At 31.6% G+C, this 14,000-nt stretch overlaps 3 protein-coding genes across 5 annotated transcripts; 1 reads left to right on the top strand and 2 right to left on the bottom strand.

Moving 5' to 3' along the window:
• Positions 1-892: 892 nt before the first annotated feature.
• Positions 893-2,929, bottom strand: LOC131669874 (eukaryotic translation initiation factor 2-alpha kinase 1-like). The gene is made up of 7 exons (XM_058945065.1): positions 2,713-2,929; positions 2,465-2,627; positions 1,974-2,397; positions 1,722-1,898; positions 1,491-1,649; positions 1,268-1,405; positions 893-1,183 (listed from the first exon to the last, which is right to left on the bottom strand). The coding sequence occupies exons 1-7, from the start codon at positions 2,927-2,929 to the stop codon at positions 1,007-1,009; spliced, it is 1,455 nt and encodes a 484-aa protein (XP_058801048.1). The 3' UTR covers positions 893-1,006.
• Positions 2,930-5,278: 2,349 nt separating this feature from the next.
• On the top strand, positions 5,279-10,091 carry LOC131669857 (phosphatidylserine synthase). 2 transcript variants are annotated; one of them, XM_058945043.1, is made up of 6 exons: positions 5,279-5,437; positions 5,899-6,176; positions 6,377-7,201; positions 7,264-7,486; positions 7,772-7,832; positions 7,996-10,090. In XM_058945043.1, the coding sequence occupies exons 2-6, from the start codon at positions 5,947-5,949 to the stop codon at positions 8,052-8,054; spliced, it is 1,398 nt and encodes a 465-aa protein (XP_058801026.1). In that variant the 5' UTR covers positions 5,279-5,437; positions 5,899-5,946; the 3' UTR covers positions 8,055-10,090. The 2 variants fall into 2 exon arrangements, with proteins under 2 accessions (XP_058801026.1, XP_058801027.1); XM_058945044.1 differs by lacking the exon at positions 7,772-7,832 and having other exon boundaries at positions 7,996-10,091.
• Positions 10,091-13,750, bottom strand: LOC131669855 (zinc finger protein 341-like). Of its 2 annotated transcripts, none has more exons than XM_058945041.1 (9): positions 13,549-13,750; positions 13,102-13,176; positions 12,755-13,028; positions 12,405-12,678; positions 11,847-12,343; positions 11,516-11,777; positions 11,172-11,441; positions 10,782-11,003; positions 10,091-10,390 (listed from the first exon to the last, which is right to left on the bottom strand). In XM_058945041.1, exons 1-9 carry the CDS (start codon positions 13,577-13,579, stop codon positions 10,283-10,285), a joined length of 2,013 nt encoding a protein of 670 aa, XP_058801024.1. In that variant the 5' UTR covers positions 13,580-13,750; the 3' UTR covers positions 10,091-10,282. The 2 variants fall into 2 exon arrangements, with proteins under 2 accessions (XP_058801024.1, XP_058801025.1); XM_058945042.1 differs by having other exon boundaries at positions 12,755-13,022.
• Positions 13,751-14,000: the final 250 nt, after the last annotated feature.

Raw genomic sequence — 14,000 nt, 5'->3', positions numbered from 1 at the left:
AAAAACAACTCTATACTTGAACGAAAAGTACAGTACGTTGTCATTATATTCTATAACATTTCAACATATTTTATAGTTTTTATTGCAAGATTATAAAAATTTCAGAGTACAAGTTAAAATTCTTAGTTTATTTAAATTACCGAAATATAAAAATTTCTTTCCTGTTTCTTCACGATTGTTTGGCATTTTATTTCTTATCACTATTCTTCTCGATAATCAACGTAACTTTAAAGTCAGAATTGACATTTAGCTCACCTATGATGTTAAAGTAAGATTTGTCTTCAAAATATTGTTGAAGAACTTGTATGCTAAGAAATTCATTTATTCTACTGATTCAAAAATAATTAAATATATCAGATATTACTAAAATAAATCATAATGAATCTACTGTTAAGTACCTCTATTATGCTAATTGAAAAGTAGTTAGTATACCAACATAATAACACTTGTCAAATAGCACAACTCACACAAATTAAAACTTTTTTTTGTATTCTGTATTCCATTCGCTCATACGGAAAAGATCAGTTATTTATATAAAAATTTGATTCCTCATGATGTAGTTTTCTAGCCATTCCTGAAATTTAAAATCGACTTTTTTCGATTAGAAAGAAAAATGTTACATCGAAAGTTGTAGAATTCATAGTTTCTGTAGATCAAAGTTTGTCGAAAAATTTAAAAATTCCTTCTTTTTTCAACATTACATTATTTTAAGTACCCCAATAATAGATGTCTAAATCTTGCAATCAAAAAACATCAACAATAGCTTCGTAATCTACTCTGTTTAATGTAGTAATCATTTCGAAATGCAATTAACTTTACTTAGCCATTATTTTGCGATCATTTAGAAGTATGCTCTAGACATTTAACGAGAATGAAGTAAAAAATTATTTTTTTGTAAAGAATATAGCAATGAATATTTCCTTATTTCCAAATGGGAAGACAATGATAAACTCTTTAAAAAACCGTCACATTCGGCAAAATAATGACAAAAGTTAGTTTTTTAAATTCAAAAGTAACTGCCGAACTTAGCTTTCAGTAAATTATTTTCTTCTTTCAGTCTTTTATTTTCCTCTTTTAACTTTGTTACTTTCAGACTATCTTTAAAATTTATCATGTCCAGTAGTTCACCTGCTGATAGTCGCAAATTTGAATGGTCCTGAGTAGCTTTTTTTAGTATACTCATCTGAAATGTTGCAAATATATAGTCAGATTATGTATTTAACTTGATTATTTAAATTTAATAAATACAATTCATGATTATACCTACCCAAAACGGATAACGTTCTATAACTTCAGATGGTACTTGACCTTTTTTCAACTCTTGAATTTTTAAATGTCGTTCCATTTCTGTTTGCATTGGATAAACGACCTCAAAAAGCACAATTCCACAGCTATATATATCGCTCTACAAATATAATAATGATATTATACAATTCCCGTGCAAGAATAAGAAAATATTTGAAAAGTTGTTTGTGATATAATATCAATACCTTCGGATCACATTTTTTTTTAAGTTGTTCCGGAGCCACATACAACCTCGTCCCGATTTCTTGACTGTGCTCAATTTTTTGACACTCGCAAGCTAACCCAAAATCACCTAATTGAACAGAAATTTTTCCTGACTCCACAGAAATGAAGATGTTTTGAGGCTGCAATATATATTCAATTCATGAATTGTTGCAATTGAAAAATATAATATAGAAAAGATTGATTCATTTTACTTTAATATCATGATGAATTACTCCGCGATTGTGGATGTACTTTAGACCGCTAAGTATTTGAATCATTATTTCTTCAATTTCTGATGATGTGGAAAATTCTTCTCGCCCATCCATCCATTCGCGAAGATTTTGATGACATAAGCTCATCTGAATGTATAAAACTACTCGAGACTCATTCTAAAATAAAAAAATCCATTGAGACTTCTAAAATATTTGAAAATAAGTTTGCTTTAAAAGTGCAGGAACACATACCTCTTGTGAATTTTGGGAAGCTTCATCAACTTGCATCGCCTTATCGGGAAGACCGTTTTTCGTACTAAGTATATTAAGAAATCCAATGTCTTTTCGAATGGTGTTATAATAATCAGTGCCAGTCTGACTACCCGATTGAGACGACTGAGAAAGTTCAAATAAATCAGTATCATTGCAAGGTTCAATCCATGCTTGTTTGTAAGCAACGACATTGGGATGATTCAATTGAGCCAAAATTTTAACTTCCTCCAGACATTTAACGATTTCTTCGGAACGCTGTTGTTCAATATATACTTTTTTTATAGCATAATCTAGACCATCGAGATAATGTTTAGCTTTCACAACGCAACCAAAGCCTCCTCTTCCAATCCACGACAATTCTTGAAATTGACACCGATAAAGAGTCATGTAATTCTCCAAGTATCTAAAAAAAATGTTTAATTTGATAATGAGGTTGAAATAAAAATAATTTTCGAATTATCATTACGTACCTTGCAGTGGTAGTGTCATTGTCTTTAATGGTTAAAATTCCTCGGATACTGAAGAAATTATCCAAAGCGCGTGAGATACGTTGCTGAGTCATAATAAAGTCTAAAGACCCCATATCATCACAAGTATCAATCAAATTATTCATGCGAATTATATCGCAAAACACTAAAATATAAAAATTTTTAAATTTAATTGTAGTTTCTATTACTTTTGCAATCTAATATTATTTTATACTAAGTTTCAAACTTACATTCGAAAATATAATTTCCACGACCAACGTCTTTTTTGAAAACAGCAGGAAGTATCTTTTGAAGTTTATTCTTGAAAGCTTCATATACTTTTTTATTTTTTTCGTTGCGTGATTTGGAAAGAGACTTTTTTTTCTTAAATTTTTTTAAGCGGTCAACCGGTGATGCTAAAAACATTTCCGGCGACATTGAACGTTTTTCAGACGATCCTATTTCCATATTCTTGACTTTCAATTCTCTCAAAAAGCTTCCGCCTCTTCAGTAAAGGAAATACAAAATTTGTAATTACCTAGAAATGAAGCTTGTTGGTGGAAAATTCAGAAAATCTGAAAAGTAAAAAGAAAAATTAGCATTATTTGTCGTCGGCAATACTGTTTGATATAAATTATGAAATATAGGTAAAAAATTTGAATCATGTAGGATTCTAGTTTATCAACTGTAGATAACTCAATAGAACTCAAATTTTCTACGTCGGTCATATCGGACATTTACATTGCGGTATATTAATTATTTTGTTTTTTTTGAGCTATTAAGAGTAAAAAAATAATCATCGTATTATAGTATTATTTCTACTAAAATTTTTGATATAAAAACGTTTTATATCTAATTTAAGTAATGGTAGTTGTAATAATTATAAATGAGCACTATGTATATAAAGCTTAATTACTTTAGAAAAATAGTGTTTTTGGTTGTTTTTGTAAAATGCATAAATACATTTATTATGAATAAAAAGATAAAATTAAAATTATCGTAGGACCACTTTAGTTACCAATCAAAGATCTTTTTATTGCTAACCGAAGCTCGTTTGTTTTAATTCTCTAGATGTATTGCTTCATCGTCAAATTGTAATTAATAACTAAGCAATTTCACATTTTTGCCATTTTCTCGGTCAAACGGAATGAAAAAAAAATTAAAAATAACTCAAATGATAGACATTTCGATTCTACATAAGCTACAATCACTTTTATACATAAACGTGCCCCTGATAGAAAAGATACACTGTCAAAGTTAAAACCTTCCGACGTTGTAGCTCGTAAACAAATTAATTGCAACAGCCCGCACTAAATTTGTATTAAACATTTTTCATCAATGCACTGTATGGATAAGTAAGAATGGAATTGTTTACACACTTTTAAAAACAATGTTAATTAAATTTTTTTTTAATTTCGCAAATATTGCAACATGTGGTTATTCAAAAAAAATTTTATTTTGAAAAATATTAATTAAAAATATTAATTTTATTTCAAAAACTATTTTTCCCTTTATTTACATAGTATTTCGCCACCACAGAAAAAGAATTACGCTATTTACTTAAAATATAGATAAATTTTTTTTGTACTAAAATGATTAGACTATTGCCGTTAAGCTGTTGCAGTATCTTAGCCATGAAAGATGAAAACTATAAATTTCTTAACTCCGAGCTCTCCCTCCTCTTTCACCTCTTATAACTATACTTATACCTTGTCTTGTTAATCTCAGCATCTATCTCGAACATTCTATAATTGACCGAGAACGCGAAGCCTATAGCGAACAGGTCATGACTTGTTCCGTCATAACGTTTTATACGGTCACATAGTCTTCGTGCATGCGATGTACTATAATTGTAACAAATCAATTTTTTTATTTAAACCTGCAAAAAACCTACGGATTTATACCGTGTGATTTTGAGGAAACTGAACGTAGATCCACTCGTTTTATTATTTCTTTTGGCATGGAATGGCAGGTAGGCGATGGGGATCGAGTGAGATTAATCTCTTGTTAGCTTTACCTGTTTAATCTTGTTAAATTAATAGTCAACATGGGCAAGAAACTTTTAAAAAATGGCGATATATTTCAGTCCAACAGTTTTTATCCTACTATGATCAATATTTAGTCGAGCCGGTTGAGTTAACAGTATACTTGAGGTATCTCTTTATTTTATGAGAAACATTGATATAACTAAATTTAATAAAGTATATAGTTACATAAATATATAATTAGTCATTTTTTAACTTATTTTATGTAAGCTGGATATGAAAGCAAGGAATGTGGTAGCGCAGGAAATAGCGGCGTAAGTTCTAAAATGTCATGGATGTATATACGAGTTCGATAAAACCTCGCATCATTTTGATCCACGGGACAAAAAATAATAGGATGAAGATAACGTCTTTATAGATATTTTTACGGATATTTACAGTGATCAATAGTATGTGCGGTGATGTTATATCCAAGTGGTTTTCTGTATTCAAAATCAGTCTTGATAAGATCCTTGAGAAAACGTCCACACTCTCCAACGGTTGGCCATGTAATGGAGGGCAACTGTTGGTCTCCTACATGGTTCCACCGATTCCGCCGTGGTCCCCACTACCCTGTTATCAAATGGCTATTTTTTGAAAACCGGTTATACTTCCATTCCACCCCACCACATGAGCGCCCTCTTTCAACAAGGTTCTTATCAGCAGTTGTAATAGCAGAGATTATACTATAAACAGTATAAACTATAATTTCTAATTCTATGTATTCTGAATATTCTCTGCTCATGCCATGATTTTCTGGCAATAATAACCTATACAAACATAACCCGTCGCGCAAGAAAGAGAGCAAGAAAGTAGAGAGGGTACGGAAAGATATAATTGTCACCGTTGCGAGAGAAAAGAAACGCTATAGAGATCGGGCGCAAATAAATCGAGTTAAGAAATAAATGGTGCGAGATGATCTTCTATCGAGACTCCTCAAAATTCTGATCAGGTAAGCAAGTGCTCATTGTGTCAGCTTTGCACTCTCACGCAAGAATGATGATTTGTCACCGCATGTTCTGTTTTTTAGTACTGATTTCATACTATTATTTTTGTAAGTTTTGCGAGGTTTTATTTCTTTATCTGTTCGTTGTTTTATTCAATTTTCAGGTACTGACATCGTGCTTTAGCTATGCTCTGAATTATGAAGTAGTACTGTATTTACAAATTGCTACCAAGAGAAAAATGAAATATCGTTGTTTAACTGTTTATGACATTAATAAATTACATTAATGATACATTATTAACATAGTCCATGTCACGCTTAATCAACTTGTCAGTTTTCATTTATAAAATATTTGTTGCCCAGACTTTTCAATTAGATTTTCAAATAAATGATAGCTCAGCAGTTTTCTGCATTATATTTGTATTAGACATAGTTATGAATTTAATATTGTATATTTTTTTTTACAGAGGTATTGAACAAGTCAAAATTAGTAACATACAACATTAACTTTCAAAATGGCCAGTGACACCAGTGACCAGTTACAAAAGAGGAAACCAAAGCGTTCCAAAAATTATGATGAGGATGACTATCCTGAAGGTTATAGACTCCGTTCTGGAACTGACAGTTTTCCAAATATCAATGAGAGACCAGTTGAAGACATCTCCATTGAATTTTTTTATGAACCTCATACAATCACACTCCTCATTATTTCAATATGTGCTGTCATCTACTTTGCATTTGTCAGGTAAGCAATATAACAGATTATAGCTGCCAAGATCTACAGCATCATTGACTGCTATATTTATAGTAAATATAGTTATTTAGAACAGTCATTCATAATGATAGTTGGAGGTCATTAGACCTTTGTTACATTAAAATAAATACTGTATTATATAATACAAAATTAGTTATCAGTAATTGATAAGTATTATTGTTTTTTTTCAGAGACTGCTCCAATGTAGAAGAGAATTTATGGTCAGGATTATTAAGTATTATTTTCTTCTTCCTCATTATATCAATATTAACTTTTCCAAATGGACCATTCACACGTCCTCATCCTGTTGTATGGAGGATAGTATTTGGTAGCAGTGTTTTATATGAAACATTTCTATTGTTCATGTTGTTTCAAAACTACAAGACAGTAAGAAATATATTTGTATGGATAGATCCAAGTTTAGCTAACTTTCGCATAGACATGGATAAAGAGTATGCAGTCAATTGTTCAGACATAACTGTAGAAAAAATTTGGAATCAAATGGATGTCTATGCGGTGGCTCACTTCCTTGGTTGGGCCTTTAAAGCAGTCCTTATACGTCATTTGGGAATTTTATGGGCTATAAGTGTAATGTGGGAAGTGACTGAAATTATGTTTGCTCATCTGCTACCAAACTTTAAAGAATGTTGGTGGGATGCTATTGTTCTGGATGTACTTGTATGCAATGGTTTAGGTATCTGGGTAGGACTGAAGATTTGTCAGATGTTAGAAATGAGAGAATACAAATGGGTCAGCATTAAGGATATTGAAAGTACTAAAGGCAAATTGAAAAGGGCTGTACTTCAATTTACACCAGAAAGTTGGACATCAGTTAGGTGGCTCGATCCTCATTGTACACATATGAGATTGATTGCACTTGTACAGCTTGTAATATTCTGGCAAGTTTCAGAGCTGAACACATTCTTTCTCAAACACGTCTATGAGTTTCCACCATCTCATCCATTTGTTGTATGTAGATTAGTATTAGTAGGAGTTATCGTTGCTCCATCGGTCAGGTAATTTACATTTTTCTCATTTTTCATACTGTGATAATTAAAAGAATTCTTTTTTATTCTAGGCAATATTACATGTACGTGACTGATCCCACTTGTCGTAGAGTAGGAACGCAATGTTGGGTTTATGGCGCTATAATGGTAACAGAGGCCTTACTTTGCATCAGGCATGGAGCTGAATTGTTTGAGAGAACTCAAGCTCTTAACATTTTGATCTGGCTGCTTTGTCAAACTCTAGTCTCAGTGCTGTGTGTTTATGGCTGTGTTTTGTGGCATCGATACTTCGCGGTACGTTGTACAATATTTATTAAAAATTTTCTTTTGGCAGAATAATGGTTTTTGATTGTTTGCTTGATTAGATATATTCTTTTAATTATTTTGTCTTTCAATTCATAAGCTTCGAAGTTAAGGATTATTGACTTTATTTTAGATCTTAGTAAATTGAGTAAAAAGAAATTGCTATTTTACTATACTCATAATTCCTTTCATCCTAAAATTAGAATGTCATTAATATCATTAACATTCTATGTTTTAATAATGCCATGTTTTCTATTTGATCATCCGTATTTGTAGAAGAACAAAAAGAGTTACTGCAATCAGGAAGAAAAGAGTTGCGCAGAAGCTACTCCTGCTGGTAATATTCTATTACATGAATACATCCACATTCTAACAATAACATTTGAGCACCTTATTCTAATAAGCAGCACGAATTTTTAATATCTAGTAGAGCTTATAAAACTATTTACAAAAAGTCTATACTTTGATACTCTATCTTAAATTGATTTTATTACATTTAGGGGCATTGGAGGATGATGCTGAAGTCATGGAGTCCAAAGAGGATAAAAAAAACATTTAAGCACCTGGATTGTACGAATGATACCACCGGCTGATAGCCGAATCTTCTAGTCGTGCTAAAAGTAATCATTAGCGCGGGAATGCCATGAAAAAAGTTTGTTTTTTGCGAAAAATTCTTGCGAAGAATGCATGATATATAAGAATGTATGAGAGTTAACACAGAGTAAAGTGATTTTTATTTTTATTTAATTCTAGTTTTGTTCTTAACGACAGTTGATTTAATGAATTAATGAATGACTGAGTAGTTCAAAAGTGGGAAAAGGATTAAGATCTAATTTAATTTTATATAACGAAATTAGTGAATCCATCCAGCTTGGCTGCATTGAAAGTTGATAGATATTTAGTTTTATTTTCTTGTTTTATTTTGAATTTGGTACATTTTTTACTTTATAAAATAATTACTAACAGAAAATTTGTTATTAGAATGATGTCCCTATTTTGTATATAACTAAAATATTTTTATTTCAAAATTGAATTCATCATGATTGAAGATCTTGTGATTTAAAAATATTACTTTCGAGTAGATTTTCGAGATTTTTAAGTTTCTTTTTATGTAATTGTTAAAGCAGTTGAAATCACAATGACAATTTTCTTGGCTGTCAAATTATTTTGTTACGTTAATTAATAAATGTAACAAACTTGTTACATTAACTAAGGAAATGTTTTAAGGAATAAACATCAAAATATTGCCATTAGTAAATTCACTTGCATTGTAAAAATTATATTTCTAGTAAAATGTTGTAAAATAAAATCAGTCAAATATAAATTTCAAAGATCTCATGAATATTTTAACTAATTATAAAAATATATCATTTAAATATCCTATTATATACGTATATACAGATATACGTCACTAGATCTAACTAAATTTATCCTATTATATCGTCTAAAACGTAAAATTATAAAATAATAAATTAGAGTAATACTGTGAACTTACATGAAATATGGTTTTCTATGAAAATTTAGAGGTGCCTTCGCGTAGAGCATCGATATAAATGAAAAATCGTAAACTTTTATATACACGACATATGTATTTCATTGGATTAATTTAATGGAATCTAATAGGGTTCATATCAACTACCAAAGTTTGGTGTTTTAAAATGGAGGTATAAATATAAACTTAAGGAGACTTCTTTTGTCGTAAGTGCGTTATTTGAATATTTATCATGGAAATGGCTTCTACTTTGTAATTTAAATTCTACGAAAATATCGAGTTAGGTAATCCTGTAGTGTGCCTGAAATAAAAAAATTTGTTTCAAAATCAAGGTTACACCAGTCAGAGTAGTATGATTTAAAAAACAAAAAAGTAAAAAGAATAAATGTAATAATGTTTATTTGACGAGGATCCCACATGTGCCAATAGCATTTGTATTTGTAAATTGAAAAACTGTGTAAGATCGCAGCACATGTCCGACAATCATTTAAGCTATGTATGAAGATCTTTGTAAAGTCATAGCTTGATATTTTTTTATTTTCTCGCCCAACGGTGTTCATGGTATGTTCTAGTGTCGATAATCATAGACAAATAATTTCAATTATCAACACAGCTACATCGACTGAATTAGAAGTGAAATAGTCCAAGCATTTTTATTATTTTTTCCATGCTATCAAGCTGAAAATTTCTATTTTGTAAAAATTCATATTTTCGGAATCTCTTACAGTAGTATCTCTTATAGCAGCTTCGTAGTGTGTAATTGCCAAAGGAATCGTCCCTTCAGAATTAGCAATGTAAGACGTATGGTACTTTATTTCTTAATTAATTGTTAAATAAAAATAAACTTTTGTAATACACGCTCATTGCAAATTCCAATCAAAGATGCATGCACCGAAACTACATATATCCTTCGCATGTTCCTTTATAATTGCATTCTGAGAGAATGAAAAAAAGAGACCTAGATAATAATTTTTTACATACGATTGTAATCTTGTTTTGTTTGTTATGTTTCTGATTGTAATCGTGATTTACTCTCAATTCGACAAGTTATATTATAAAATCAATGAATAAATAAATGAGTTGAGAGAAATGATTACGTTTTTTATTATTTAATTGTATTTTCCTTTTTCAAAATTTCTTTTTTATTAATAATTACACAATGGTATTGGTGTATAAGTTACTTATGCTGATATAGTTTATAATACAGTTATCACAGATACGTAAACTACAAAATACCATACGCTACAGCTTAAAACAAATGCAATCTGCGCTCCTGCTTTTATTTTGGAGAGGTTTCACTTTTCAAGAGGCTCCAGTGTTAAAGAGCACTCGTTATTTAGGTCGAGGTCGAGATCAATTTTCATGTCGAAGTCGTCTTCTCGCTTTGAAAGACCTGGTACATTCTGGAATATAACATTTACATATCATTGCTTTAGTTTTTGACACAACATTATTTAATCATTGGAATTGCACTTTAAAAACGGGAATTAATTCAATTTTAAATTGACTACCACATGTAAATGTAATCTACAATTGAAATTACGAATGAATAAGATCTGTTCATTTTAAACGCTGTGAGGTACACTAGGTACGTATACGCTTGATACGTATATATCTTGATTCTTTGTAGTCATGAGAGGCATGCAACCAACTTCTCTCGCCACTTTTGGAAATTTGTGGGAGGGGAATTTTTACATGCATCATGACTGAAATCTCAATCATTTTAATTATGCAATTGCTAATTAATTATGAAAATTATTTTATTTAAAACAGTAAAGTAAACGATAGAAATACCTTTCTTTGTGCCTCTTCAGCTTTGGCTTTATCTTTCTCCCTATCTAAAGTATTGAGCGCAGTCATAGTGGGACTTTTAGAAATAGTTTGTCGCTTGGGTGTCGGCCGTCTTGGCTTAAACGATCCCGAAGCTTTCTTTGGCAGTTGTGAACTCGTATGCTTTTTCACTTCATGTGTCTGGTCACAATTATGATTTAGTAACTGGTCCTTGGATTTAAATGACTGAAATTTTTATTAAAATTGAATGAATTATTCATTAAATTTAAACGCTTATCGCTAACTTAAGTTTATTGGAAACTTATAGTTGATCTTTTTATTACCAAAGAGCACGTTTATCATTTTGTCACGTAAAAAATTAATAAATTAAAAATATTGAATAACCCAACTTACATGTAAGCAAACATCGCACTTGAATCCATGATGCTTGATCTCGTGATGTTTGAGCGCCTGAGCTTGATGAAAATGACGATTGCAATGACGACAACTAAATCGTTTAATATTGCTATGAGTGAGCAGATGACGTTTAAGCTTGTCCGGTCTAGAGAATTCACTCATACAACCTAGGTGTCCACGGAATGGGCACTTAAGCCGCTTGGTAAGATCATGAATGAGCATGTGGCGACCAAGGCGATCTTTCCTTTTGAATTTAGCTGAACAGTGCTGTGAATAAAAGTAAAGCGTTAGAGAACTACGAATGTTTGTTACTATGAATATAACAAACATCAACTACTCACCGGACAAGAAAACGGTGTTTCTTCGCTGTGAATAAGCTTGTGATTAGCCAAGTATTGTTCAGTTTTGAAAGCTTTGCCGCAATCCTCGCAAGCAAAGCGTGCCGATGATGCGTGAGTTTTGAGATGTCGACGTAGGAACCTCTCAATTAGGAAACTTTTGCCGCAGTGAGGACATGCGTAATCGTGAGTAGTCGTCTCGGTGTGATGCTGTAAAGCTTCGAGGTTTGAGAATGATGATTTGCATACCGAACAACAGTAGTATCTGAAAATGCAGCAAATGTAATTGTAGGACTAAAAAACATATTAAGGCAATGATGTAAATAAAACATACTTTTCAGAGGTTTTCTGTTTCTGGACGGAATGCGTGTACTGGTGAAGTCCCAAATCGGACAATGTATTAAAAGTTTCGCCACAAACATGGCACCGATACTCTGATCTCTTGTGACTTCTAGTATGCTCGAGAAAATCTTCAAGCTCAGGAAACATTGATCCACAACCATACTGTACGCACTTATAAACTTTAAGAGTTAGATGAGACACGATAAGATGACCTTTAAGAGCTTTGTAAGAATCAAAGATTTCTTTGCAGAATTGACAGTGATAAGAGCGCTCAATACTTCCGTCGATTGGTGCCTCGGGAGGTAACGAATGTATAGCTGTACCTGGCCAAACTTTATGCGAAGACATGTGCTTCTTCACATTGGATTTTTGGGCGAAAGGACGGCCACAGACAACACATTGATAAGGCTTCTCACCTGTGTGCGAGCGCTCGTGCTGTTGCCAGTAGAACTTTTTGGCGAATTGCTTGTGACAGTAGCTGCACTTGTACTATTAATGAAAATTTGTTATTTTTAAAGTTTTATTATACTTGTAAATGTATATGACTTACCTTCAAGTTTTGTATTTGACCAGATTGATCATCTTGCTGTGGGCTCTCAGCTGGAGGATTTTCTTTAGGAGCATCGCTTGTAATTGGTGTATTGTTATCATCCAAATTCTTTTCTATGTTGTTCTTTAGAGCTTGTATCTCTTCATTTATTGGATCATCTATGGGCTCAGTGATTGATGAGTTGGTAAAAGAATCTAAACCCTCATTATTTAGAATTATAGGTACACCAAAACTTGAATCCGACGTCAAGTAGCTGGCACCTTCTTGATCCATGCTGTAAATAATTTCTTTCTTATAAATACTGTAATTTTAATAAAAACTTAGTAATTATAAGTAAAACTGCTATTGACCTAAATAGAATATCATTGTCCTCCAAAATAATTGGTTCTCCAAGGGTATGAGTTTGACTGAAATCATCCTCAGGATTGTAGGAAGTACCATCTTGGCAATTATCATCAGTTTGAACTATGTGGTTATCATTGTTGACTAAATATTGACTTAAATCTACAGTTTGCTCTTGAACCTTTGTGTGCTCCCTTTTGTGCAGGACGAAAAGGTGTAGTGAAGTAAATTGAGTTTTACATTTGCCGCATTGAAATATATCATCTTCATCTTGATCTATTGCTAGAATAGATTCATTTTTATTCAAGGTTTTCTATTGAAATGTGTGTTAATAATGAATATTGTAAACCAGTACCTGATTGTTCTACTTCACTTATTAGAGTCTGTGATTCTAGTAATGATTGTACTGTTGAACCATCTAGGGATACACCTGATAACAAATTATTAAAGAGAATGAAAAAAATGTAAATAATTTTTCACTGTTTCATGAATTATGTAAGCAACAATAGTGATTTTGTTTCGATGCTATTTTGTAACAATTATTTTTAAGTATGAAGTCTATTATTTTACATTCAAGTAATAATTATGAAAAAAACTGTTTAAAGTTGTTAATTGACTTTCATTTCATATCTTCAATTTATAACCTTTAAAATCAGTAATAACATTCCAGCAAAACATTCGGCTGTTATTATTTATATACAGCAATTGAAATAAACTTAAAAATAACTAAACCTTAACGACAAGCATAGACTAAACAAGTGTAATTCTGCTTGTTATCAAACACCAAAAACATTACAAGTACCCGATAGAGCATCGAAGATTGACTGCGCCATAATTTTATTTATTTCTTAAATGTTACTCATTGTCGAAGATAATCAAACCAGTGTAACTGGTGATTTTTCATAGTTAAAAAAGTGACGAAAGTTGTTGAAAACATTTCCGAAAAAAAGAAATGAAAGAACAATCACGATGACACAACTCTGCCAAAACACCAACAAACAAAGGCTGTCAAGTCAACACTGTCACAGCCAAACTTACCTGTGTGTGTGTGTCTGTGTGGGGTGTGTGGTGCGTGCGTGTGGTATGTGTGAGCGCGCGCGCGCGCGCGCGTAGGTGCGACGTCGCTAGTGCGACGTTGCCACGTTCTCTTCAGCGGCAGATTTAAAAACAATAACATTCTGGTGACTAATAATTATGTAAATTATTAACTATAAATAATGGACAAGATTTTTTAAATGACATTGAAAAATTATT

The sequence above is a fragment of the Phymastichus coffea genome, unplaced genomic scaffold, assembly GCF_024137745.1.
Source record: "Phymastichus coffea isolate CEN01 unplaced genomic scaffold, Cenicafe_Pcof_1.1 PCOF00098, whole genome shotgun sequence".
NCBI classification, from domain to species: Eukaryota; Metazoa; Arthropoda; class Insecta; order Hymenoptera; family Eulophidae; genus Phymastichus; species Phymastichus coffea.
The sequence above is the reverse complement of the archived record's forward strand: the minus strand, read 5'-3'. Positions and strand labels throughout refer to the sequence as shown.